At 47.1% G+C, this 27,999-nt stretch overlaps 2 protein-coding genes across 4 annotated transcripts; one reads left to right on the forward strand and one right to left on the reverse strand.

The window, feature by feature from the left end:
• Window positions 1–177: 177 nt before the first annotated feature.
• LOC138671682 (S-antigen protein-like) lies at window positions 178–7,649 on the reverse strand. The gene is made up of 2 exons (XM_069759844.1): window positions 7,593–7,649; window positions 178–1,398 (listed from the first exon to the last, which is right to left on the reverse strand). The coding sequence occupies exons 1-2, from the start codon at window positions 7,647–7,649 to the stop codon at window positions 178–180; spliced, it is 1,278 nt and encodes a 425-aa protein (XP_069615945.1).
• NIPA2 (NIPA magnesium transporter 2) lies at window positions 1,980–27,999 on the forward strand. Of its 3 annotated transcripts, none has more exons than XM_069757840.1 (6): window positions 1,980–2,471; window positions 8,839–9,058; window positions 18,668–18,724; window positions 18,846–18,936; window positions 24,869–25,029; window positions 25,887–27,999. In XM_069757840.1, exons 2-6 carry the CDS (start codon window positions 8,920–8,922, stop codon window positions 26,525–26,527), a joined length of 1,089 nt encoding a protein of 362 aa, XP_069613941.1. In that variant the 5' UTR covers window positions 1,980–2,471; window positions 8,839–8,919; the 3' UTR covers window positions 26,528–27,999. The 3 variants fall into 3 exon arrangements, with proteins under 3 accessions (XP_069613941.1, XP_069613940.1, XP_069613943.1); XM_069757839.1 differs by having other exon boundaries at window positions 2,222–2,504; XM_069757842.1 differs by having other exon boundaries at window positions 2,374–2,500.

Here is a 27,999-nt window from a genome sequence, read left to right on the forward strand (position 1 = left end):
TTCAGAAAATAATTTAGTAATAAAATAAGCTACACAAGCAAAGCACTGATTATATCTCAATCACATATTTATATCTATTTAACATCCCTCCATCTCAAAATATATCTTGAAGAGTATTTCTCTCCTCTGATACCCTTCCTCTCCGACCCTCTGCTGCCCTCCCTCTCCGACCTTCTGCTACCCTCCCTCTCCGACCCTCTGCAGCCCTTCCTCTCCTTCTCTGACCCTCCCTCTCTCCTCCGACCCTCTGCTGCCCTCCCTTTCTCCTCCGACACTCTGCTGCCCTTCCTCTCCTCCGACACTCTGCTGCCCTTCCTCTCCTTCTGACCCTCTGCTGCCCTCCCTATCCGACCCTCTGCTGCCCTTCCTCTCCAACCTTCTGCTGCCCTCCCTCTCTTCTCCGACCCTCTGCTGCCCTCCCTCTCTTCTCCGACCCTCTGCTGCCCTCCCTCTCTTCTCCGACCTTCTGCTGCCCTCCCTCTCCGACCCTCTGCTGCCCTCCCTCTTCAACCCTCTGCTGCCCTCCCTCTCCAACCCTCTGCTACCCTTCCTCTCCTTTTCCGACCCTCTGCTGCCCTCCCTCTCTCCTCCGACCCTCTGCTGCCTTTCCTCTCCTTCTCTGACCCTCTGCTGCCCTCCCTCTCCGACCCTCTGCTGCCCTTCCTCTCCTTCTCTGACCTTCTGCTGCCCTCCCTCTCCGACCCTCTGCAGCCCTTCCTCTCCTTTTCCGACCCTCTGCTGCCCTCCCTCTCTCCTCCGACCCTCTGCTGCCCTCCCTCTCTCCTCCGACCCTCTGCTGACCTTCCTCTCTGCAGCCCTTCCTCCCCTTCTCTGACCCGCTGCTGCCATCCCTCTCTTCTCCGACCTTCTGCTGCCCTCCCTCTCCGACCCTCTGCAGCCCTCCCTCTCCGACCCTCTGCAGCCCTTCCTCTCCGACCCTCTGCAGCCCTTCCTCTCCTTCTCTGACCCTCTGCTGCCCTCCCTCTCTTCTCCGACCTTCTGCTGCCCTCCCTCTCCGACCCTCTGCTGTCCTCCCTCTCCGACCCTCTGCTGTCCTTCCTCTCCGACCCTCTGCTGTCCTTCCTCTCCGACCCTCTGCTGCCCTTCCTCTCCGACCCTCTGCTGCCCTTCCTCTCCGACCCTCTGCTGCCCTCCCTCTCCGACCCTCTGCTGCCCTCCCTCTCCGACCCTCTGCTGCCCTCCCTCTCCGACCCTCTGCTGCCCTCCCTCTCCAACCCTCTGCAGTCCTTCCTCTCCTTCTCCGACCCTCTGCTGCCCTCCCTCTCTTCTCCGACCCTCTGCTGCCCTCCCTCTCTTCTCCGACCCTCTGCTGCCCTTCCTCTCTGACCCTCTGCAGCCCTTCCTCTCCTTCTCTGACCCTCTGCTGTCCTCAATCTCCTTTCGGAGTTTATATGGGATATATGTTCATACTCCTATTATTTACATATATTTCATGTTCATTCCTCATCTATAAAGCACAGGGAATATAATATACACCTGTTTATATGGGGAATGAGTTGATTTCATAATTGTCTACATATAATTCATGTTCATTTTATATCCAAGATGCATAAGAAATTCTATAATATCTCTCCATATCTTTGGACCTATAAGTTATGTTCATTCTTTTTATTTCTTTCCTTTTTAGTACGTCCCTCCGCTGCCCTCCCTCTCCTCCAACCCTCCGCTGCCCTCCCTCTCCTCCGACCCTCCGCTGCCCTCCCTCTCCTCCGACCCTCCCTCTCCTCCGACCCTCACTCTCCTCCGACCCTCCGCTACCCTCCTTCTCCTCCGCTGCCCTCCCTCTCCTCCGACCCTCCGCTGCCCTCCCTCTCCTCCGACCCTCCCTCTCCTCCGTTGCCCTCCCTCTCCTCCGACCCTCCGCTACCCTCCCTCTCCTCCGACCCTCCCTCTCCTCCGCTACCCTCCCTCTCGTCCGCTACCCTCCCTCTCCTCCGCTGCCCTCCCTCTCCTCCGCTGCCCTCCCTCTCCTCCGCTGCCCTCCCTCTCCTCCGCTGCCCTCTTTCTCCTCCGACCCTCCGCTGCCCTCCCTCTCCTCCGCTGCCCTCCCTCTCCTCCGCTGCCCTCCCTCTCCTCCTCTGCCCTCCCTCTCCTCCTCTGCCCTCCTTCTCCTCCGACCCTCCCTCTCCTCCGACCCTCCCTCTCCTCCGACCCTCCCTCTCCTCCGCTGCCCTCCTTCTCCTCCCTCTCCTCTCCTCTTGGACCCTCTACTCTGCTCGCTCGCTGCCCGCTCTCTCCTCTCCTGTGACCTGTGAGATTGCCTTTTTTCATAAAGTTAGTTGAAGGCGCCGGTCACATGTCCTGTCACGTGTCCTGTCACGTGTCCTCTCCAGCCTTGTACGGCGGCGGTGGCGGAAGCAGGAAGCTGGCGGAGCCGGAGTGACGTCAGTCCCGGACTCAGGAGCAATCAGCCGTGGCCCCATGGAGATATCGGCCCCGTTAGCTGGAAGGCGAGTGCAGGGCGGGATAGGAGCGGGAGGCAGGTAATGCGCCGCCCTGTGTCAGCACATGGAAGTGCAGCCCCAGTGGCCACACACAGAGCACCGTGTCCTGTCAGTGAGGGAATGCCTTCATTAGTGCCGGGACCCCCGAGTCCCCACACTGCACAGTGGCTGCGTTCCTTTCTCCTATGGCCAGGTGACAGATGTGCCCCTGTAAGAACTGATCCTCCATGAACAGAATAGTCAGACCACTCGAATCTGTCAGTGGGGTGTAAGGCTACGTTCACATTTGCGTTGCGTCGGGCGCAGGTTCGGCGACGCATGCATTATGCGCCCCTATATTTAACATGGGGGCGCATGGACATGCGTTGTCTTGCGTTTTGTGACGCATGCGTCATTTTTGGCGCAAGTGTCAGGGCGCAGAGGACGCAGCAAGTTGCATTTTCTTTGCGTCCAAAATCAAGCCAAAAATGGACGCATGCGTCACAAAACAATGTGTTTTTGCATGCATTTTACATGCGTCGTGCGTTGCGGCGACGACGCGTCCAAAGACGCGAATGTGAACGTAGCCTAAGACATTAGACCACCAGTACGTTCCATCAGAGGATGGCACAAGTAGCCCACCATCGTGATGGGCATCTATGGGGTGACCGCCTTCATCCATTACTGATTGCTCAGGAGGGACCATGGGCAGAGCTATACGCGCCTCCTGGCCGGGCACATGAGTTTTCATTCTTCTGGTCCTTTCCATACAGTGCAGTCTCCTAGGATTTGGGGGCTTCTCTGTTTTTTACAGCTGCACCCCTTGTTTATTAGATCAGGATCGGTGTGATGGCCGAGGCCCTTTAAATCATGGGTGTCCTCGTAGCATTAGTTTCCAGTGATGAAGATTCCTGCCTTCAGAGCGCCCACCAATGTGATGAATGGAAGGAGGATCGCCCTGTATCCAGACCAAGCTGTAGTGATCCCACAAATGCTATAGTTACTATTGGCAATCCCCGCCGGGGTTAAAAGTCCAGATTATTCCCCAACCTGAGGAGCTCTGCTATAGCATGTTCTAGACCTGTCACCACACAACGCAAGCTGAGCACATTATTAAATAGATTTCTTAGATTTAATGAGGCCGGTGTACTTACTGTGAAAATCAGTGTCAGGATGACTATAAACCTTTTCTCATTATTAAAATGATATTAAGAGTCGAACTATTGCTCAACATCATGCATATGCATTATAATGCCATTTTATCATGGATTTTTAAAGTTAGTACACCAGCCTCATCAAGTCTTAAGCTATTTATGTTATAATGTATGCATTTTTTACTTTTAGAGGATCTGTCACCTCTCCTGACAGTTCTGTATCTCACCTTTCCTTAGAACTCTGTCCTTTGTTGTCCTACCAGTTGTGGTGTGTCCTCTCTAATCTTGGCTTATGGTGCAGGGACCCACCCTGTATAGGAGGGGTATGGCGCAGGGACCCACCCTGTATAGGAGGGGTATGGCGCAGGGACCCACCCTGTATAGGAGAGGTATGGCGCAGGGACCCACCCTGTATAGGAGAGGTATGGTGCAGGGACCTACCCTGTATAGGAGAGGTATGGTGCAGGGACCCACCCTGTATAGGAGAGGTATGGTGCAGGGACCCACCCTGTATAGGAGAGGTATGGCGCAGGGACCCACCCTGTATAGGAGAGGTATGGCGCAGGGACCCACCCTGTATAGGAGAGGTATGGTGCAGGGACCCACCCTGTATAGGAGAGGTACGGCGCAGGGACCCACCCTGTATAGGAGAGGTACGGCGCAGGGACCCACCCTGTATAGGAGAGGTATGGCGCAGGGACCCACCCTGTATAGGAGAGGTATGGTGCAGGGACCCACCTTGTGTAGGAGGGGTATGGTGCAGGGACCCACCTTGTATAGGAGGGGTATGGTGCAGGGACCCACCCTGTATAGGAGAGGTATGGTGCAGGGACCCACCCTGTATAGGAGAGTTATGGCGCAGGGACCCACCCTGTATAGGAGGGGTATGGTGCAGGGACCCACCTTGTATAGGAGGGGTATGGTGCAGGGACCCACCCTGTATAGGAGAGGTATGGTGCAGGGACCCACCCTGTATAGGAGAGGTACGGCGCAGGGACCCACCCTGTATAGGAGAGGTACGGCGCAGGGACCCACCCTGTATAGGAGAGGTATGGCGCAGGGACCCACCCTGTATAGGAGAGGTATGGTGCAGGGACCCACCCTGTATAGGAGAGGTATGGTGCAGGGACCCACCTTGTATAGGAGGGGTATGGTGCAGGGACCCACCCTGTATAGGAGAGGTATGGTGCAGGGACCCACCCTGTATAGGAGAGTTATGGCGCAGGGACCCACCCTGTATAGGAGGGGTATGGTGCAGGGACCCACCTTGTATAGGAGGGGTATGGTGCAGGGACCCACCCTGTATAGGAGAGGTATGGTGCAGGGACCCACCCTGTATAGGAGAGGTACGGCGCAGGGACCCACCCTGTATAGGAGAGGTACGGCGCAGGGACCCACCCTGTATAGGAGAGGTATGGCGCAGGGACCCACCCTGTATAGGAGAGGTATGGTGCAGGGACCCACCCTGTATAGGAGAGGTATGGTGCAGGGACCCACCTTGTATAGGAGGGGTATGGTGCAGGGACCCACCCTGTATAGGAGAGGTATGGTGCAGGGACCCACCCTGTATAGGAGAGTTATGGCGCAGGGACCCACCCTGTATAGGAGGGGTATGGTGCAGGGACCCACCTTGTATAGGAGGGGTATGGTGCAGGGACCCACCCTGTATAGGAGAGGTATGGTGCAGGGACCCACCCTGTATAGGAGAGTTATGGCGCAGGGACCCACCCTGTATAGGAGAGTTATGGCGCAGGGACCCACCCTGTATAGGAGAGGTATGGCGCAGGGACCCACCTTGTATAGGAGGGGTATGGTGCAGGGACCCACCCTGTATAGGAGGGGTATGGTGCAGGGACCCACCTTGTATAGGAGGGGTATGGTGCAGGGACCCACCCTGTATAGGAGAGTTATGGCGCAGGGACCCACCCTGTATAGGAGAGGTATGGCGCAGGGACCCACCCTGTATAGGAGAGGTATGGCGCAGGGACCCACCCTGTATAGGAGAGGTATGGTGCAGGGACCCACCCTGTATAGGAGAGGTATGGTGCAGGGACCCACCCTGTATAGGAGAGGTATGGTGCAGGGACCCACCCTGTATAGGAGAGGTATGGTGCAGGGACCCACCCTGTATAGGAGAGGTATGGTGCAGGGACCCACCCTGTATAGGAGAGGTAAGGTGCAGGGACCCACCCTGTATAGGAGAGGTATGGTGCAGGGACCCACCCTGTATAGGAGAGGTATGGTAACACCCAGCTGTCAGTGCCTCCCTGAAATGTTCAGCAGGAATAAGGAAGGAAGATAATTCTCTATCTGCCATAGTCTTCCAGCTTCTCACACTTGGAAGGATGCTACAAAGTGTCTTTCTGGCCTTCCACAAATGAATGCTTTCTATGGATTTAATTACTGACCTATAAATGACTGGAAAACAATTTCTTGGCTTCTAAGCTAATTGTTATTCCGCCAGCGTGTGAGAAAGCTGCGCTGCCAGCGGAGTGCTGTGTTAATTAGTCTGCCGCCTCATTGTGCTCTCCCTGGTGGTGACGCTGCTCCTCCAGGATCTCGTAACTCATAATTAGCTGGAGTCACAGGAGACATCCAGGCATTGTTTAGCCTCGTAGCACCGAGAAAACGTGTGATGAGTGCGGTGTGCTGCTTTACTGGCTTTTTGTGGACAGAGTGTAGGTGTTTATTCCATTGTGTGTTCAGGTGACTGCTTGTTCTTATGTCTCTAGTATCAGGACGGAGAGGCTTAGGGTACCGTCACACTATACCATTTCGATCGCTATGACGGTACGATTCGTGACGTTCCAGCGATATCGTTACGATATCGCTGTGTCTGACACGCAGCAGCTATCAGGGATCCTGCTGAGAATCGTACGTCGTACTTATCAGGTCTATAACAACCTCCAGCAAGTTTATCATGTCGCTGACTAAGCATATTAACAACATGCACTTGTCGTATCTGCTGTGAAGTCAGTGATCAAGTTTTTCCTCTTCTGCATGGTTAAAGGGATGATCCCAGACTTTAGATATTGATGACCTACTTCCTTAGGATAGGTAATTCCCATCAGATTAATGGGGGACCAACACTCCTACAGATCAGCCATTACCTGTTTCCTCAGTGGCCGGGCGTAAATAGTATATAGATGTGAATACCCCTGGTTCACACGCCATTTAGCGATGCTGCTGTTCAGCTTCCATTGAAGAGAACATGTTATCAGGATGTTCTGAATCGTGTCTTCCTTGGTTTGTACGTCTCTTGTGAAATGTTAAGAATGAGCTCTGTCTTTCCCATGGCCTGCCTAATTGGCTGGTGTCAGAAGCCTGGCTGGGTTGGATCTTCCTGATCTTCATATATTGCTATGACTGCGTAGAGATCTCCTCCACAAATGGAACATGTTCTCTCTTTAACATCATCCGGTCTTACATTGTATAGATTACTGTCTATTAATCTTAAGCTACATTGACGCATCCGTGTGAAATGTACCTTTTTTTTTTTTTACACGTACAGTACTTATAGAATTGATGGAATATATTCACACAGCCATTAAAATCACAGATCCATTAGACTCCTATTCTGATCCATGCTGGTAGGTCTGACTCTACCATCTAAGTCAATGAGCATTTCGCAAATCTTTTGCTCATTGATCAATTTGAACAAAAACGTAACTTCCAAGGGACCTTTTTATTGCCATAGAAGCAAGCACACCTCCTCTTTGGAAAAAAGAAAAAAAAGTATAAAAAAAAGGAAGCAGCTATGATGGCACCTAAGAATAAAAGTCAGACTGTTGGTCTACTATTGGTATCTCTTAATGCTGATCTATAAGGGTATGTTTCCACGGTCAGTAAACCAATCCGCAACGTCCAGATGTTACAGCATAGTGGATGGGATTTTGTGAAATCCCATCTCCACTATATGTGTACCGACACCCGCGGCTTCCCTGCGTATACGCACATGCGGCGCATATTTCTAGACTGCAGCATGTCAATTTACCTTGCGGAGACGCTCAGTCTCGGCAAGATAAATGTATAGGATGTGGTGATTCCGCATGGTTCAATGATCACATGTGGAACCACCGTGGGTACAAAAGTCGGTGCTGCGTCCAAAGCGCTGCTAACACTGACCATGGAAACATGCCCTAATTCCTTGTTGGATACTTGCAGTCCCAGTGAGTACACATGAGTGGTTTCTGCCAAGTACAGGATGGAAGTCATTGATTTACCCCACCTATTTATTTCTTATGTAGTGATCGATGTCTGTATATACTGCAGGACATGTGTGGGAACAGATGTCTCGGTTGCTGAAATACAATATGCCCCATATATTAATATGCCTATATAGGCTCTGTCATTGTCTTGTTCTTCTGAAATATATGGATATATGAGTTACTATCACTTTTATCAATATATCTTGTATTGGCTAAAACAAAAAAGTCAGGAGAGCTGACCGACTCTCTGTATGTGAAAATCTATTGTATGATTGTGCCAGAAGTGTAAAAACTCCTGGATTTTGTGTTTAAACAGAGGTTTTTAAACCTAATAGATTAGCCATGAACTTCAGACTACCCCCTATGAAAGCAGAATTAAAGAGCGTCTAGAGATCCAACTTTGTGGGAATAGTTTTGGGGGGGACTTTTCTGTTTCAAATGACCGTATCCCAATGCACAAAGTAAGGTCCATGCAGGTTGGGTGAGTTTGGTGTAGAAGAACATGACTACCTCATCTAACACCTTTGGGATGAATCAGAGAGAACATTGTGAGGCACAACATCTGTTTCAACATCAGTGTCTGATCACAGAATTGTTCTTCTGAACAAATGGCTATATATTCCCACGGACACCCTGCAATATCTTCCAGAAAGCCTTCCCAGAAGAATGGAAGTTGTTTTGGGTGCAAAGAGAAGACCAATTCCATACTGCTACCTGTACATTTACATTGGGATGCCGGTGTTATGAGAAAATTGTCCAAGTGTTTTGTCCATCTAGTGTATAACCAGGCAGCAGCACTTTAATAATTGGGTGGCCACTCGTAGCCCATATTGTCAGGAGCACATTGTCTGAGCTCCCAAGGTCAAGGTGATGGATTATAGTCCCATTGACTACTGTACGCTTTACATGATAGCATCTGGTCATGCCCGATGCTTTCTGCAGCTTTGTAACCTGCCTTATTGCCATGTGCTGTTCAGTTATATCACTTTGTCCTGGAAATCAACGTTCACATTTCTTTCTGCTCTCCTACAGATATACCGGCCAGCTCCAGAGAAGAAGTTAATGTGTGCGGACACCCATGAATCTCGGCTTGTAGAATAACAGCATTTCAAGATGAGTCAAGACAAAGGAAAATATGACTTTTACATTGGGCTCATCCTGGCGATTAGCTCAAGCATTTTTATCGGAGGCAGCTTTATACTGAAGAAGAAGGGGCTGCTACGGCTGGCAAGAAAGGGCTCCATGAGAGCAGGTATATAATGGGTGCTAAGCACTGCTGTCTCCACAGATGTCCGACCGGTGACACCGAACTGGATGACATTGGTCTGACTTTGCCATGACAGACAGACATATTGTTAGGTTACAGCCAGTTCTTCTCTTCTTTATCTGTTATGGTCATCCTGAAAAAACCCTTCCTTGTATGTGACTTTCTTTCTGATGTTTTTCAGGAGCCGTTTACCCATTACATTCCTGGTCATTTCCAGACTGATTTTTACTGGTCATATCGGTTTTCAGTCGGATGAGGCAGATTTCCATCCGTTAGCCATTTGCTGACAATAATTTAGGTGTAGTATCGGAATCTGCGGCAGGATGAGGGCTTATTTTTGTGCACCTATCTGGCATTTGTAATGATACTATTTGGGGTAGATATGATCTTTTGGTCACTTTTTACTGCACTGTTGCAGCAGCCCCAAAAATGTAATTTTGGTATTTTGATTCTTTTTTTTTTTTTGCTTGTTATGCTGTTTGTTTACTAGTGATGAACGAATATACTCGTTTCTCGAGATTTCCCAGGCATGTTCGGGGGTCCTCCAATTATTTTTTTTAGTACTCGGAGATTTAGTTTTTATTGCCGCAGCTGAATGATTTACATCTGTTAGCCAGCATAAGTACATGTGGGGATTCCCAAGCAACTAGGCAACCCCCACATGTACTTATGTTGGCTAACAGATGTAAATCATTCAGCTGCGGCAATAAAAACTAAATCTCCGAGCACTAAAAATACTCGGAGGACCCCCGAGCATGCTTGGGAAATCTCGAGTAACGAGTATATTCGCTCATCACTACTAAACACCAATTCCAAACTTGTTTAAAAAAAAAATAGGGCAAAAGGGTGTGCTTTGAACTTTTGTGTTTTTTATTTTTTTTTATTTTTTTTAATTACAGATTTTTTATTTTTTATTTTTATTTTACTTCATACTGAATTTTTCATACAAGTGCATTAACCCTTTCACGACATGCGCCGTACATCTACTGTGCATGCCGTGAATCCCCCTTTGATGTGGGCTCCGGCGGTGAGCCCGCATCAAAGTCGCGACATGTCAGCTGTTTTGTACAGCTGACATGTGCGCGCAATAGCGGCAGGTGAAATCGCTATTCACCCGCCGCTATTAACCTGTTAAATGCCGCTGTCAAACACAGACAGCGGCATTTAACTACCGCATCCGGCCGGGCGGCCGGAAATGACGTCATCGCCGACCCCCGTCACATGATCGGGGGTCGGCGATGCATCAGGAAGGTAACCATAGAGGTCCTTGAGACCTCTATGGTTACTGATGCAGGCCTGCTGTGAGCGCCCACCTGTGGTCGGCGCTCACAGCACACCTGCATTTCAGCTACATAGCAGCGATCTGATGATCGCTGTTATGTAGCTGAGCCGATCAAGTGGTGCTAGCTTCTAGCCTCCCATGGAGGCTATTGAAGCATGGCACAAGTAAAAAAAAAAGTTTTTAAAAATATGAAAAAAATATAAAAAATATAAAAGTTTAAATCACCCCCCTTTTGCCCCATCCTAAATAAAACAATAAAAAAAAAATCAAATCTACACATATTTGGTATCGCCGAGCTCAGAATCGCCCGATCTATCAATTAAAGAAAAGCATTAACCTGATCGCTAAACGGCGTAGTGAGAAAAAAAATCCGAAACGCCAGAATTACGTTTTTTTGGTCGCCGCGACATTGCATTAAAAGGCAATAACGGGCGATCAAAAGAACGTATCTGCGCAAAAATGGTATCATTAAAAACATCAGCTCGGCACGCAAAAAATAAGCCCTCACCCGACCCCAGATCATGAAAAATGGAGACGCTACGGGTATCGGAAAATGGCACTTTTTTTTTTTTTTTTTAAAGCAAAGTTTGGAATTTTTTTTCACCACTTGGATAAAAAATACTAGACATGTTAGGTGTCTATGAACTCGTAATGACCTAGAGAATCATAATGGCAGGTTAGTTTCAGCATTTAGTGAACCTAGCAAAAAAGCCAAACAAAAAACAAGTGTGGGATTGCACTTTTTTTGCAATTTCACCGCACTTGGAATTTTTTTCCCGTTTTCTAGTAAAAGACATGGTAAAACCAATGGTGTCGTTCAAAAGTACAACTTGTCCCGCAAAAAATAAGCCCTCACATGACCATATTGACGGAAAAATAAAAAAGTTATGGCTCAGGAGGGAAGTGAAAAACGAAAACGCAGAAATGAAAAAGGGCCGCGACTTGAAGGGGTTAAAGGTAGTAAAGGGGTTAAAAGGGCTTGACCCATCTATCCGATATTTTCAGAGCTCCCTGAGCTGAATGAAGTAAACTATTTGCACAATAACTTCCCTATCCCTCATAGCGTGCAACGGTGGCCCTGTTCATTGCAACCCACATTATGCATACAGTGGATGCGGAAAGTATTCAGACCCCTTTAAATTTTTCACTCTTTGTTTCATTGCAGCTATTTGGTAAATTTAAAAAAAATCATTTTTTTCTCATTAATGTTTACTCTGCACCCCATCTTGTCTGATAAAAAAACAGAAATGTAATAATTTTTGTAAATTTATTAAAAAAGAAAAACTGAAATATCACATGGTCCGAAGTATTCAGACCCTTTGTTCAGTATTGAGTAGAAGCACTCTTTTGAGCTAGTACAGCCATGAGTCTTGTTGAGAATGATGCAACAAGTTTTTCACACCTGGATTTGGGGATCCTCTGCCATTCTTCCTTGCACATCCTCTTCAGTTCCATCAGGATGGATGGTGAACGTTGGTGGACAGCCATTTTCAGGTCTCTCCAGAGATGCTCAATTGGGTTTAGGTCAGGTCTCTGGCTGGGCCAATCAAGAATGGTCACAGAGTTGTTCTGAAGCCACTCCTTTGTTATTTTAGCTGTGTGCTTAGGGTTATTGTCTTGTTGGAAGGTGAACCTTCTGCCAAGTCTGAGGTCCAGAGCACTCTGGAAGATGTTTTCTTCCAGGATATCTCTGTGTTTGGCCACATTCATGTTTACTTCAATGGCAATCAGTCTGTCCCTGCAGCTGAAAAACACCCCCATAGCATAATGTGGCCACCACCATGTTTCACTGTTGGGATTGTATTGGGCAGGTGATGACCAGTACCTGGTTTTCTCCACACATACCGCTTAGAATTATCACCAAAAAGGTCTATCTTCATCTCATCAGACCAAAGAATCTTATTTCTCATAGTCTGGGAGTCCTTCATGTGTTTTTTTTAGCTCTATGCAGGCTTTCATATGTCTTGCACTGAGGAGAGGCTTCCGTCGGGCCACTCTGCCATAAAGGCCCAACTGGTGGAGGGCTGCAGTGGTAGTTGACTCTTTGGAACTTTCTCCCATCTCCCTACTGCATCTCTGGAGCTCAGCCACAGTGATCTTGGGGTTCTTCTTTACCTCTCTCACCAAGGCTTTTCTCCCACGATTGCTCAGTTTGGCTGGACGGCCAGGTCTAGGAAGACTTCTGGTGGTCCCAAACTTCTTCCATTTAAGGATTATGGAGGCCTCTGTGCTCTTAGGAACCTTGAGTACTGCAAGAATTCTGTTGTAACCTTGGCCAGATCTGTGCCTTGCCACAATTCTGTCTCTGAGCTCCTTGGCCAGTTCCTTTGACCTCATGATTCTCATTTGGTCTGACATGCACTGAGCTGTGAGGTCTTATACAGACATTTGTTTGCCTTTCCAAATCAAGTCCTTTCAGTTTAATTTAACACAGCTGGCATCCAATAAAGGAGTAGAACCATCTCAGGCTGGTTTCACACGTCAGTGGCTCCGGTACGTGAGGTGCCAGTTTCCTCATGTACCGGAGCCACTGACACACGTAGACACAGTGAAATCAATGCATCTGTGCAGATGTCATTGATTTTTTTTGCGGACCGTGTCTCCGTGTGCCAAACACGGAGACATGTCAGTGTTCGTGGGAGCGCACGGATTACACGGACCCATTAAAGTCAATGGGTCCGTATAAAATACGTACCGCACACGGACGTTGTCCGTGTGCAGTCCGTGTGCCATGCAGGAGACAGCGCTACTGTAAGCGCTGTCCCCCCCCACTGGTGCTGAAGCCGCGATTCATATCTTCCCTGCAGCAGCGTTTGCTGTAGAGAAGATATGCATAATCGTGTTTAAAATAAAGATCCATGACAATCCCCCTGTGCCCCCCCGCTGTTATTAAAATACTCACCTGACTCCCTCGCTGGCTAGCGCTGCTTCCTGTCCTGGCCGCACCTTCTACTGTATGAGCGGTCACATGGGGCCGCCCATTACAATCATGAATATGCGGTTCCACCTCCAATAGGGGTGGAGCCGCATATTCATTACTGTAAATGAGCGGCCCCACGTGACCGCTCATACAGTAGAAGGTGCGGCCAGGACAGGAAGCAGCGCCAGCGAGGGAGCCGGGTGAGTATTTTAATAACAGTGGGGGGGCGCACAGGGGCTGGGAGGGGGGTGGGGACATGGATCTTTATTTTAAACACGATTATGCATATCTTCTCTACAGCAAACGCTGCTGCAAGGAAGATATGAATCTAGGCTTCAGCACCAGATGCAGGGTACAGCACTAAACTTTAGCGCTGTCTCCTGCACGGTGCGTGTGGTACCCAGTGGGCACACGGGCGGCACACGTGTGCCGCTCGTGTGCCACAGAAACGCACCGGCACACGGACACTAATTATAATTATCTGGACGTGTGAGACTGCCCTCAAGGAGTATCACAAGGAAATGGACAGCATGTGACTTAAATATGAGTGTCTGAGCAAAGGGTCTGAATACTTATGACCATGTGATATTTCAGTTTTTCTTTTTTATTAAATTAGCAAAAATTTCTACATTTGTTTTTTTTCAGTCAAGATGGGGCACAGAGTGTACATTCATGTGAAAAAATGAACATTTTTTGAATTTGCCAAATGGCTGCAGTGAAATAAAGAGTGAAAAATTTAAAGGGGTCTGAATACTTTCCGTACCCACATTATGCATAAACTAGCAATATACCCGATGGGGGCAACATCATTAACCCCTTCCCGACCTGTGACACAGCGTATGCGTCATGAAAGTCGGTGCCAATCCGACCTGTGACGCATATGCTGTCACAGAAAGATCGCGTCCCTGCAGGCCGGGTGAAAGGGTTAACTCCCATTTCACCCGGCCTGCAGGGACAGGGGGAGTGGTAGTTTAGCCCAGGGGGGGTGGCTTCACCCCCCCGTGGCTACGATCGCTCTGATTGGCAGTTTCACTTTCAACAGCCAATCAGAGCGATTTGTAATATTTCACCCAAAAAACTGGTGAAATATTACAATCCAGCCATGGCCGATGCTGCAATATCATCGGCCATGGCTGGAAACACTTATGTGCCCTCACCCCACCCCTCCGATCGCCCCCCCCAGCCCCCCGATCTGTGGTCCGCTCCCCTCCGTCCTGTGCTCCGCTCCCCCGTCCTCCTGTCCGCTCCCCCCGTGCTCCAATCACCCCCCCCCCCCCCGTGCTCCGACGCACCCCCCGTGCCCTGATCTCTCCCCCCCTTATACTTACCTGGCCTCCCGGGATCCGTCCGTCTTCTTTCCTGGGTGCCGCCATCTTCCAAAATGGCGGGCGCATGTACAGTGCGCCCGCCGAATCTGCCGGCCGGCAGATTCGTTCCAGAGTGAGTTTTGATCACTGAGATAGGTTATATCTCAGTGATCAAAATAAAAAAAATAGTAAATGCCCCCCCCCCCCCCCCCCCCCCCTTGTCACCCCCATAGGTAGGGACAATAAAAAAAAATATTTTTTTTTCCCACTAAGGTTGCGGTAAGAACTAGGGTTAGGGTTAGGGGTAGGGTTAGGGGTTGGGTTAGGGGTAGGGTTAGGGTTTCGGTATGTGCACACGTATTCTGTTCCTCTGCGGATTTTTCCGCTGCGGATTTGATAAATCCGCAGTGCTAAACCGCTGTGGATTTATTGCGGATTTACCGCGGTTTTTCTGCGCATTTCGCTGCGGTTTTACAACTGCAGTTTACTATTGGAGCAGTTGTAAAACCGCTGCGGAATCCGCAGAAAGAAGTGACATGCTGCGGAATGTAAACCGCTGCGTTTCCGTGCAGTTTTTCCGCAGCATGTGTACAGCGATTTTTGTTTCCCATAGGTTTACATTGAACTGTAAACTCATGGGAAATTGCTGCGGATCCGCAGCATTTTCCGCAGCGTGTGCACATACCTTTAGAATTAGGCTATGTGCACACGGTGCGGATTTGGTTGCGGATTCGCAGTGGATTGGCCGCTGCGGATTCGCAGCAGTGTTCCATCAGGTTTACAGTACCATGTAAACCTATGGAAAACCAAATCCGCTGTGCCCATGGTGCGGAAAATACCACGCGGAAATGCTGCGTTGTATTTTCTGCAGCATGTCAATTCTTTGTGCGGATTCCGCAGCGTTTTACACCTGTTCCTCAATAGGAATCCACAGGTGAAATCCGCACAAAAAACACTGGAAATCCACGGTAAATCCGCAGGTAAAACGCAGTGCCTTTTACCCGCGGATTTTTCAAAAATGATGCTGAAAAATCTCACACGAATCCGCAACGTGGGCACATAGCCTTAGGGTTAGGGTTGGAATTAGGGTTGTGATTAGGGTTATGGCTACAGTTGGGATTAGGGTTAGGGGTGTTGGGGTTAGTGTTGGAGGTAGAATTGAGGGATTTCCACTGTTTAGGCACATCAGGGGTCTCCAAACGCAACATGGCGCCACCATTGATTCCAGCCAATCTTGTATTCAAAAAGTCAAATGGTGCTCCCTCAATTCCGAGCCCCGATGTGTGCCCAAACAGTGGTTTACCCCCACATATGGGGTACCAGCATACTCAGTACAAAATGCGCAACAATTACTGGGGTCCAATTTCTCCTGTTACCCTTGTGAAAATAAAAAAATGCTTGCTAAAACATCATTTTTGAGGAAAGAAAAATTATTTTTTATTTTCACGGCTCTGCGTTGTAAACGTCTGTGAAGCACTTGGGGGTTCAAAGTGCTCACCACACATCTAGATTAGTTCCTTTGGGGGTCTAGTTTCCAAAATGGGGTCATTTGTGGGGGATCTCCAATGTTTAGGCATACAGGGGCTCTCCAAACGTGACATGGTGTCCGCTAATGATTGGAGCTAATTTTCCATTTAAAAAGCCAAATGGCGTGCCTTCCCTTCCGAGCCCTGCCGTGCGCCCAAACAGTGGTTTACCCCCACATATGGGGTATCAGCGTACTCAGGACAAACTGGACAAGAACATTTGGGGTCCATTTTCTCCTATTACCCTTGGCAAAATAGGAAATTCCAGGCTAAAAAATCATTTTTGAGGAAAGAAAAATTATTTTTTATTTTCATGGCTCTGCGTTATAAACTTCTGTGAAGCACCTGGGGTTTTAAGTGCTCAATATGCATCTAGATAAGTTCCTTGGGGGGTCTAGTTTCCAAAATGGGGTCACTTGTGGGGGAGCTCCAATGTTTAGGCACACAGGGGCTCTCCAAACGCGACATGGTGTCCACTAACAATTGGAGCTAATTTTCCATTCAAAAAGTCAAATGGCGCGCCTTCCCTTCCGAGCCCTGCCGTGTGCCCAAACAGTGGTTTACCCCCACATATGAGGTATCGGCGTACTCGGGAGAAATTACCCAACAAATTTTATGATCCATTTTATCCTATTGCCCATGTGAAAATGAAAAAATTGAGGCAAAAATAATTTTTTTGTGAAAAAAAAGTACTTTTTAATTTTTACAGATCAATTTGTGAAGCACCTGGGGGTTCAAAGTGCTCACTATGCATCTAGATACGTTCCTTGGGGCGTCTAGTTTCCAAAATGGGGTCACTTGTGGGGGAGCTCCAATTTTTAGGCACACGGGGGCTCTCCAAACTTGACATGGTGTCCGCTAAAGAGTGGAGCCAATTTTTCATTCAAAAAGTCAAATGGCGCTCCTTCCCTTTCCAAGCCCTGCCGTGCGCCCAAACAGTGGTTTACCCCCACATATGAGTTATCAGCGTACTCAGGAAAATTGGACAACAACTTTCGTTGTTCAGTTTCTCCTTTTACCATTGGGAAAATAAAAAAATTGTTGCTAAAATATCATTTTTGTGACTAAAAAGTTAAATGTTAATTTTTTCCTTCCATGTTTCTTCTGTTGCTGTGAAGTACCTGAAGGGTTAATAAACTTCTTGAATGTGGTTTTGAGTACCTTGAGGGGTGCAGTTTTTAGAATGGTGTCACTTTTGGGTATTTTCAGCCATATAGACCCCTCAAACTGACTTCAAATGTGAGGTGGTCCCTAAAAAAAAATGGTTTTGTAAATTTCGTTGTAAAAATGAGAAATCGCTGGTCAAATTTTAACCCTTATAACTTCCTAGCAAAAAAAAATTTTGTTTCCAAAATTGTTCTGATGTAAAAGTATACATGTGGGAAATGTTATTTATTAACTATTTTGTGTCACATATCTCTCTGGTTTAACAGAATAAAAATTCAAAATGTGAAAATTGCGAAATTTTCAAAATTTTCGCCAAATTTCCGTTTTTATCACAAACGCAGAATTTATTGACCTAAATTTACCACTAACATGAAGCCCAATATGTCACGAAAAAACAATCTCAGAACCGCTAGGATCCGTTGAAGCGTTCCTGAGTTATTACCTCATAAAGGGACACTGGTCAGAATTGCAAAAAATGGCCAGGTCATTAAGGTCAAAATAGGCTGGGTCATGAAGGGGTTAAAAGGAAACTGCCTGCAAGTTTTTAGACTTTTAATTAACCTATGTAAAGCATCTGAAATATTGATTCCATCTATACTTTTGTATTGTAAGTTTGTTTCTTGGCACTGCAGATCTCCGGCCTCCCTCCTTCTTCCTCCTCCTGTCAGTGATTGGCAGGTCACTCTTCTCTGTGACCTGCTCCACAGCCCGAGATCTTGCCAAGCGCCGTCATTTCTGGGGGTAGTGGATGCGAAGCAGGGTTCTGATGACATTGCAAGAGTTATTGATATGAGCATGTACAGCCCCTAGGAATGACGGCGCCGGCATGTAATCTTATTCGAGGGAGCAAGTTACATAGTGACCTGTCTTTCACTTACTAGGGTCTTGGACCGGGTGGGAGAAGAAAGAGGGAGACGGCTTCTTTATAAGCCACATTTGCACAAGAAGATTTCTGCCCATTACTAACACTAGCCGAGACTATGATAAGTGATTTGGGCTTTTTTACATGAGTCTAAGCAAACTGTACAGGTATGAATGATACGTTAATTACAATTGTTTGGCATATTATCGGCAGCACATTCACTGTTTCCATGAGGCGATGTACTACTAACGATCGTAAAAGATGCCCAGGAAGCAGGTTTTGCTTATTTGTTAGATGATCTCTGCCATGGTTGATGGGCCAGTGATAAGAAACTGTTCAAACAATTATCGGCCCACATAAAAGGACCTAAAGCTGAATTGTCACCATTTAGTTGAATCCCCATTGTGCTTCTTAACTACGCAGTAACTTTAGGCAGTAACCATACTCTTTACTGATGGTAGATGTCCTATTTTCTGATGAAATGGATGCTTCACTTTAGTACTAATATTATGTTGTTTGGTTCTCTGTAGGTCAAGGCGGCCATGCGTATCTGAAAGAATGGCTGTGGTGGGCAGGACTTTTATCAAGTAGGTATCTAAAGACAGCAATGCATTACTGCAGCCTCTTTGTTTCCTAGCATTCGCCATTCTGCATATTTCATAATTATTGTGCCGCTTACACTTGTATCTTTTCCTTTTTTTCTTCCAGTGGGAGCAGGAGAAGTTGCAAATTTTGCTGCATATGCTTTTGCACCGGCAACACTTGTAACTCCTTTAGGAGCCTTAAGTGTTTTAGTCAGGTAACCTGCCCATAAAGCAATATTCTTACGTTATTGGCTTGTGATTGTTGTCATAGTGCTTTTCTTTATCCTTTTGTAAAAAAATAAAATAAGAGAAAATCTTATCTGTTTTTTTTCTTTCTTTTGGCCCATATAAACATCCAGGCAGGTAAAGTTGCTACGTTGTTCCGTTAAAATATAAAACATCTTACTTTATGATAAACATAAAATATTTGCTTGGTAAAAGCTCTGTGTCTTCCTGACCGGTTGCCCCGCCATGACCCCCCATACACCCCCACATTCTTGTCTTCAGATAACTGCTTGCCTTCATGGTCCCTGGAGGAAACAGTGATAGAAATTCATGGGATGCACGAAATGACATTAATGACTATTACCAGCTCGCACATCTTCTATTATCACACGTGACCGTCCTGCCAAAAGATAATAATGTTACTAGATGGTGGCCCGATTCTAACGCATCGAGTATTCTAGAATATGCATGTCCACGTAGTATATTGCCCAGCCACGTAGTATATTTCCCAGCCATGTAGTATACAGCACAGAGCCACGTAGTATATTGCCCAGTCACGTATATTGCCCAGTCACGTATATTGCCCAGTCACGTAGTATACAGCACAGAGCCACATAGTATACAGCACAGACACGTAGTATACTGCCCAGTCACGTATATTGCCCAGTCACGTAGTATACAGCACAGAGCCATGTAGTATACAGCACAGAGCCACGTAGTATACAGCACAGAGCCACGTAGTATACAGCACAGAGCCACGTAGTATACAGCACAGAGCCACGTAGTATACAGCACAGAGCCACGTAGTATACAGCACAGAGCCACGTAGTATACAGCACAGAGCCACGTAGTATACAGCACAGAGCCACGTAGTATACAGCACAGAGCCACGTAGTATACAGCACAGAGCCACGTAGTATACAGCACAGAGCCACGTAGTATACAGCACAGAGCCACGTAGTATACAGCACAGAGCCACGTAGTATACAGCACAGAGCCACGTAGTATACAGCACAGAGCCACGTAGTATACAGCACAGAGCCACGTAGTATACAGCACAGAGCCACGTAGTATACAGCACAGAGCCACGTAGTATACAGCACAGAGCCACGTAGTATACAGCACAGAGCCACGTAGTATACAGCACAGAGCCACGTAGTATACAGCACAGAGCCACGTAGTATACAGCACAGAGCCACGTAGTATACAGCACAGAGCCACGTAGTATACAGCACAGAGCCACGTAGTATACAGCACAGAGCCACGTAGTATACAGCACAGAGCCACGTAGTATACAGCACAGAGCCACGTAGTATACAGCACAGAGCCACGTAGTATACAGCACAGAGCCACGTAGTATACAGCACAGAGCCACGTAGTATACAGCACAGAGCCACGTAGTATACAGCACAGAGCCACGTAGTATACAGCACAGAGCCACGTAGTATACAGCACAGAGCCACGTAGTATACAGCACAGAGCCACGTAGTATACAGCACAGAGCCACGTAGTATACAGCACAGAGCCACGTAGTATACAGCACAGAGCCACGTAGTATACAGCACAGAGCCACGTAGTATACAGCACAGAGCCACGTAGTATACAGCACAGAGCCACGTAGTATACAGCACAGAGCCACGTAGTATACAGCACAGAGCCACGTAGTATACAGCACAGAGCCACGTAGTATACAGCACAGAGCCACGTAGTATACAGCACAGAGCCACGTAGTATACAGCACAGAGCCACGTAGTATACAGCACAGAGCCACGTAGTATACAGCACAGAGCCACGTAGTATACAGCACAGAGCCACGTAGTATATTGCCCAGCCACGTAGTATATTGCCCAGCCACGTAGTATATTGCCCAGCCACGTAGTATGCACCATATCCCTGTTAAAAAAAAAAAAGGCGCTCCGGTCCCAAGAGTGCATTGCGGTCTCGCGAGACGTAGCATAGGCCGCATGAATAGTAAAAAGTTGGTCACACAGGGTTAATAGCAGCGTTAACCGAGTGCGTTACACCGCGGTCAGCGCTGCCATTAACCCTGTGTGAGTGCTGACCGTAGGGTAGTATGCGGACGCCGGGCACTGACTGCGGTGAGGGAGGAGCGGCCATTTTCTTCCGGACTGTGTCCGTCGCTGATTGGTCGTGGCTGTTTTGCAGCGACCAATCAGCGACTTGGAATTCCATGACAGACAGAGGCCGCGACCAATGAATATCCGTGACAGACAGAAGGACAGACAGAAAGATGGAAGTGACCCTTAGACAATTATATAGTAGATTAGACCGAATGTGATTTTCATTGATTCCACCTTACATCAGTCTTTCATCATTGTCATGTGTCTTTATTATACATCCTAAAATCCTTCATCCCTAACAATTGTCAATATGAGAGCCTCACTTGCTTGGATGTACAGTACTTGGTGCAGGTTTTAGTTTAAAAGGAGCTGATCTGCAGTACCGTCAGTGGTCACTAGAAAGTGTATAGAGTTGTGATGTTCTGCTGTGTATACACTTATTACATTCCACCCAGGGCCGGCTCCAGGTTTTCGAGGGCCCCGGGCGAAAGAGTCTCAGTGGGCCCCCCCCCTTTAACACATACCCCGATTTATGATGCCCAGATACGGCAGAGAAATGTATAGTACAATGCCAGATTTCACTTCTTATATGAGTGACCGCTATTGTAAATTCTGCAGTGTATATATACAGGAGAGGTGCTGTGCAGTGTATATATACAGGAGGAAAGGTGCTGTGCAGTGTATATATACAGGAGGAAAGGTGCTCTGCAGTGTATATATACAGGAGGAAAGGTGCTGTGCAGTGTATATATACAGGAGAGGTGCTGTGCAGTGTATATATACAGGAGGAAAGGTGCTGTGCAGTGTATATATACAGGAGGAAAGGTGCTGTGCAGTGTATATATACAGGAGAGGTGCTGTGCAGTGTATATATACAGGAGGAAAGGTGCTGTGCAGTGTATATATACAGGAGGAAAGGTGCTGTGCAGTGTATATATACAGGAGGAGAGGTGCTGTGGAGTGTATATATACAGGAGGAAAGGTGCTGTGGAGTGTATATATACAGGAGGAAAGGTGCTGTGCAGTGTATATATACAGGAGGAAAGGTGCTGTGCAGTGTATATATACAGGAGGAAAGGTGCTGTGCAGTGTATATATACAGGAGAGGTGCTGTGCAGTGTATATATACAGGAGGAAAGGTGCTGTGCAGTGTATATATACAGGAGGAAAGGTGCTGTGCAGTGTATATATACAGGAGAGGTGCTGTGCAGTGTATATATACAGGAGGAAAGGTGCTGTGCAGTGTATATATACAGGAGGAAAGGTGCTGTGCAGTGTATATATACAGGAGGAAAGGTGCTGTGCAGTGTATATATACAGGAGGAAAGGTGCTGTGCAGTGTATATATACAGGAGGAGAGGTGCTGTGCAGTGTATATATACAGGAGGAAAGGTGCTGTGCAGTGTATATATACAGGAGGAAAGGTGCTTTGCAGTGTATATATATAGGAGGAAAGGTGCTGTGCAGTGTATATATACAGGAGGAAAGGTGCTGTGCAGTGTATATATACAGGAGGAAAGGTGCTGTGCAGTGTATATATACAGGAAAGGTGCTGTGCAGTGTATATATACAGGAGGAAAGGTGCTGTGCAGTGTATATATACAGGAGGAAAGGTGCTGTGCAGTGTATATATACAGGAGGAAAGGTGCTGTGCAGTGTATATATACAGGAGAAAAGGTGCTGTGCAGTGTATATATACAGGAGAAAAGGTGCTGTGCAGTGTATATATACAGGAGAGGTGCTGTGCAGTGTATATATACAGGAGGAAAGGTGCTGTGCAGTGTATATATACAGGAGGAAAGGTGCTGTGCAGTGTATATATACAGGAGGAAAGGTGCTGTGCAGTGTATATATACAGGAGGAAAGGTGCTGTGCAGTGTATATATACAGGAGGAAAGGTGCTGTGCAGTGTATATATACAGGAGGAAAGGTGCTGTGCAGTGTATATATACAGGAGGAAAGGTGCTGTGCAGTGTATATATACAGGAGGAAAGGTGCTGTGCAGTGTATATATACAGGAGGAAAGGTGCTGTGCAGTGTATATATACAGGAGGAAAGGTGCTGTGCAGTGTATATATACAGGAGGAAAGGTGCTGTGCAGTGTATATATACAGGAGGAAAGGTGCTGTGCAGTGTATATATACAGGAGGAAAGGTGCTGTGCAGTGTATATATACAGGAGGAAAGGTGCTGTGCAGTGTATATATACAGGAGGAAAGGTGCTGTGCAGTGTATATATACAGGAGGAAAGGTGCTGTGCAGTGTATATATACAGGAGGAAAGGTGCTGTGCAGTGTATATATACAGAAGAGGTGCTTTTCTGTTTTGAGCTTTTCTATGAAACAAAGACTTTTCTACATAAACAACGTTGTTTGATTTTGCGGCCCTAACAGATCTGTGCTACAAAGTAACAGGCGGCTCAGGCATTAATGAGGGACCTGATACTGAATCCTTTCCACAAACCCTAATGACCCAATTAGTGCCCTGTCATTAGAAGCTCATTAAACGCCTCCCTGTCCCGAGCAGTCATGTACAGTATGGGGGGATCCTGCAGCCCACCCCCTGACTGCTCCATACCATACACTGCCCTCTGTCGCGCTCACTATTTTCCTGTGCATTTCTCCGTCATCGTTACCCCATGTTACACTTGTCACCCCCCACTACAGAGTAGCAGGGCAGCCAATGTCACCCCCTCCCGGACCCTAATGGCAGCAGGAAATGTCTGCTCCTCTATTGGGTTGGAACCTGATTTAATCAAGGAATAATGTGGATTTGTTGCCGGTGGCTGCAGGGGAAGGGTTAAGTGATGCCATGTCCTTGGTGGGAGCAGTGGCAGCTGCTGGGACCTGGACAGAGACAACCAATGTTGCTGTGACTGCACAGTGTGATGTGGAGGAGAGAAGCGGAGATGCAGAAATCACCCACATGCCAGCACTGGGCAGAGTCCCTCCAGTCACCAGCCTGGGGCCACGGGGCCCCAACATACAGCCCACAGCTCAGTTTTATCCATGGCAGCAGCTCCCCTTCCTCCTGGCATCTGGTTAACCCCATTTATGCGGGTCGGATTGTTATCTTTAAGGTTCAGCAATAACCTTCATACAGATGGGAAGGGGTTAAGCTTCTTCCTACCCCACTGGTGCATGTTGGTGAGGATTGGAATGCATGTATTCTGGGGTTCTGGGTGAGCTGGGTGGCTGCAGGTTGCAGGCTGCTCTCCACCATCTCCTCCTCCAGACATCACCCACATTTTTAGGCAGCGGAGACAGACAGCAGCAGACTGAGCCACAAGTCCAACCACTGCTGGATACTTTAGTTTGCACTCACTCAGGCACTGGTAGGATGGAGCTCTTCAGGAATCTGCCTGATAATAAGTTCAGCACTGCAGCCAGCCAGGGGCTCTCTCCGCCCACAAACAGTCACACTGGCTGCGTTCTCTTAACCCCTATGTGTGCCTGCCTGGCTGCACTGACTGAGTGAGAAGATGCTTGTGTCAGAGCTGGCACATAGGGGTTAAGAGAACTCAGCCAGTGTGACTTTGTGGGCGGAGAGAACATGTTCTCCTGCTCTGCTCTCCCAGCTGTATCTATGATAGCGTGAGTGGGCCCCCCTCTCTCCCCAGGGCCCCGGCATTTGCCCAGGTGCGCCGGGTGCTGACGCCGGCCCTGATTCCACCACTCATACTGCTGTTAGGGGTGTCAGGTGTAGCACTTCCACCGATACCGATGACCTTGGGTATACATAGATCATCAATATACTGTGCTGGAAAACCCCTCTATGTAGTGTTCTCTTGCCAGTGTGTATCCTTCTAATGGGTTGTTGATCTCTCATCTTTCATATTTCAGTGCCATCTTGTCCTCATATTTCCTAAGTGAGAAACTAAACCTTCATGGAAAAATTGGATGTTTGCTGAGTATATTGGGGTCAACAGTAATGGTCATCCATGCCCCTCAAGAAGAGGAGATTGAAAACTTAAATGAAATGTCCATCAAGTTAGCTGATCCAGGTACAGTAATTGCTATATAATCTAGGGGTCTTTATTGCCTTACATATATATACGTAGAAGACAGAAACCTGCTCCTCTCATTATAATAGAAGCTGCACACTGGGCCTCAGTATGGGAACCTACGAGAAAACACTTTTCTCCATTGTATCACTTTCTGTAAAGCATTTAGCAGAGACCACAGGGTAATGGCTGGCTAATATGGGAAAAAAATTCAATCTTGATCCCAAGTGCTAAACTTAGAATCACTTAAGAACCATCATTCCACTCTCTGGTCCTATATTTTGGCTATGTTCCTGGCTGCATAATAACATTGCCAAAGCGCATGATCTATTATTTAACTCCTGCATTATATGTATACTCCTGACTTGTAGAGAGAGGTGAAAGACTAGGATTTAGCAATCCTCTATATTGCAGTTAATGGAGGAAGAAAGTCACGGGGGCAGTGGCACAGAGGGGAGCACATACGAGGGAATTAACCATTATGTCCCCTTATGCTCAGCGGCAACAAAAAACATAGAAATAGTTGTGATTATATTGGCTCTGACCCGGGTGGCCTCTCCACAGACCGATGTAGTTGATTAACAGGTTTCTACCAGTCACCTAGAGAAGTGCAGGGAGAAGGGGACAGTGTTGGACTAGTCTCGTCTCTCCCTATAGTCCCCGGCCGGCCCTTTAAACTATACTCTGACATTTCCGAGTAAAACTTACCTTGCAGCATCTGCGCAGCCAGAATGATTAATGTGGTTTGAAGAGCATGAAGCAACTGACGGGTTCCTTTTAATCTCTTCCATCAAGTATATGCGCTACCTTGACTTGTTAAGGAGAGGTTGCCTAACTTCCCTTCATTTGTCTTGTAGGTTTCTTACTTTTTGCTACAGGCGTGGTGATTGTGTCACTTATCCTAATCTTTGTGGTTGCACCAACTCACGGCCAGTCCAATATACTAGTCTATATCTCCATATGCTCTGTGATTGGAGCATTGTCTGTCTCATGCGTGAAAGGATTGGGAATAGCTATTAAGGGCCTGTTTGCTGGGGAACCCATCCTGAAGAATCCCTTGTCCTGGATCCTATTGATAAGCCTTATTGTGTGTGTAAGCACTCAGATTAACTACCTAAACCGAGCTCTGGACATATTTAACACCTCATTAGTGACGCCCATTTACTATGTATTCTTCACCACCTCAGTGCTTACTTGTTCTGCAATTCTATTCAAGGAGTGGCAGCATATGTCTGCCAATGACATGATTGGCACCTTCAGTGGTTTTATGACCATTATCATTGGAATATTTTTACTGCATGCCTTCAAAGATGTGTCTCTTACCCTGTCGAACCTGCCAGTCTCTCTACGAAAAGAGGAGCGGCTCCTGAACGGAAGCCTGTCGACCAGCACCTATGAGCATTTGAACGGTGACGAGGAGAGCCACCTCTGTGACACGGACATGCAGATGAATGAGAGCACCGCTTCTCGGCGTAACGGAAGTCTAACAACCTTTTAAAGTGCAAAAATACGTTCTTCACTGCCAGCAAAACCGCCACACGATGGGATGTTGTCCCGATGCGTTACTGGGTGAATATTTGAATTGCCTTTGCCATTTTGCTCAATGACTTTGAATAAAGTTTGCCTTCCAGGTGGCAGGGGGCACCATTCTGCTGCTCCTCCTGTTCTGAACGAATAGGATAGCGGGCAACATGTCTACAAAACCAGTGTAAAGGAAATATTCTGTAAAATTGCTAAACCAAAATGTTTTCCCATTCTGATGCTATGCCACTAAAAGTATTTCAATGGGTTTTTCACTAGTTCTGTGGTCGAGTTGAACACTGGCTCTTCATTTGCAGTTTCTGATTCGGCTTTATTATCCCTAACCCAAGTGGGGCCAGAGTAGTATAGGATTTACCCCCGGAGATCCATTCCACTTCATCAATGTCATTAAAGGGGTATTTCATAGTAAAACCCAAAAAAATGGGTCGATGATAGAATAAAATAGCTTTTTTTTTGTGTGTGTGCAGTAGACATTAGCACCCTGGATGAGTCTAGCGCTTGTGGAGCGCTCTGTGGCACAGCATGCTGTGACTTGTTAGCCTCCTCTCCAGGACGACCCTGTAGTATACATGATGGAGGCATGTGGAAATCTGCTTTAAGGTGAACTATCAGTGATTAAGGCAGAATTGCACTGCTCCTATTCCTCCTTTTGATTTTGCCACTGAGAACCTGGATGAATCAGTATTTGACTGATGGCCTAGGACCTTGAGATGACACTTATGAGGCCATACCGGCTCTTTCTCAAAGTGCAGTAATCTATTCTCTATCGGAGCAAGCCTGCGGAAGCCGCAATTCTGGCTGCAGCTGAAGTTTTAAAATTGTTAAATCCCAGTCGTTTCACCGACCAAATTGCAATCAGCCATAGCTTTGCAGGTGGAACAGCTGTTTTCTACCAAAATCATACACCCACTAACAGGGCCAGGTAGCAGCTAAAGGTTTTAAATGGACTGTATTTTTATTTTACCATGTCTGTAGCACCCTCTCTGCACTTACCCTTCATTCTTATATTTAAATGCAGAACTATTGTCACTTGAATGTTTTTGCGGACCCCGGCAAGTTTGCATATCATTAGCAGAATTATTTAGTTTTCTTTTTATTATACCCACCACTGTGTAGACAATCATTTTTAACTTTTTTTTGGGGACCAATTAACATGTAGATTTATGTTGCCTTATACCTTCATTTCCATTTGTTTTCATTCTGCGCATGGAAAACTGTACAGAACTTTTACGTTTTGCTCTAAAATATGTTGCACTGAAATTTTAATTGTATATAAATGTATGGGTAAATTTTGGCTCTGGATGCAAAATGCTGTAGATTTTCGTCCTCTATATGTTAGATTTGCTGCAGTTGTACAAATGGGGAGAGGGTAAATACTATGAAATTGTAAAACATAACTTATTTTGAAATAAAATCTTTCAGAATCAA

This window comes from Ranitomeya imitator, chromosome 3 (genome assembly GCF_032444005.1).
Source record: "Ranitomeya imitator isolate aRanImi1 chromosome 3, aRanImi1.pri, whole genome shotgun sequence".
Classification (NCBI taxonomy): domain Eukaryota; kingdom Metazoa; phylum Chordata; class Amphibia; order Anura; family Dendrobatidae; genus Ranitomeya; species Ranitomeya imitator.

What these genes read in the sequence shown, in the direction of transcription:
- LOC138671682 (XM_069759844.1), bottom strand. Translation starts at nt 7,649, where the DNA reads ATGCGGAATCACCACATCCTATACATTTATCTTGCCGAGACTGAGCGT. An exon ending in AGACTGAGCGTCTCCGCAAG is followed by an intron (nt 1,399 to 7,592) that starts GTAAATTGACAT and finishes AAACTCCGAAAG; the next exon opens with GAGATTGAGGACAGCAGAGG.
- NIPA2 (XM_069757840.1), top strand. Translation starts at nt 8,920, where the DNA reads ATGAGTCAAGACAAAGGAAAATATGACTTTTACATTGGGCTCATCCTG. An exon ending in GTGGGCAGGACTTTTATCAA is followed by an intron (nt 18,725 to 18,845) that starts GTAGGTATCTAA and finishes TTTTTCTTCCAG; the next exon opens with TGGGAGCAGGAGAAGTTGCA. An exon ending in CATCAAGTTAGCTGATCCAG is followed by an intron (nt 25,030 to 25,886) that starts GTACAGTAATTG and finishes TTTGTCTTGTAG; the next exon opens with GTTTCTTACTTTTTGCTACA.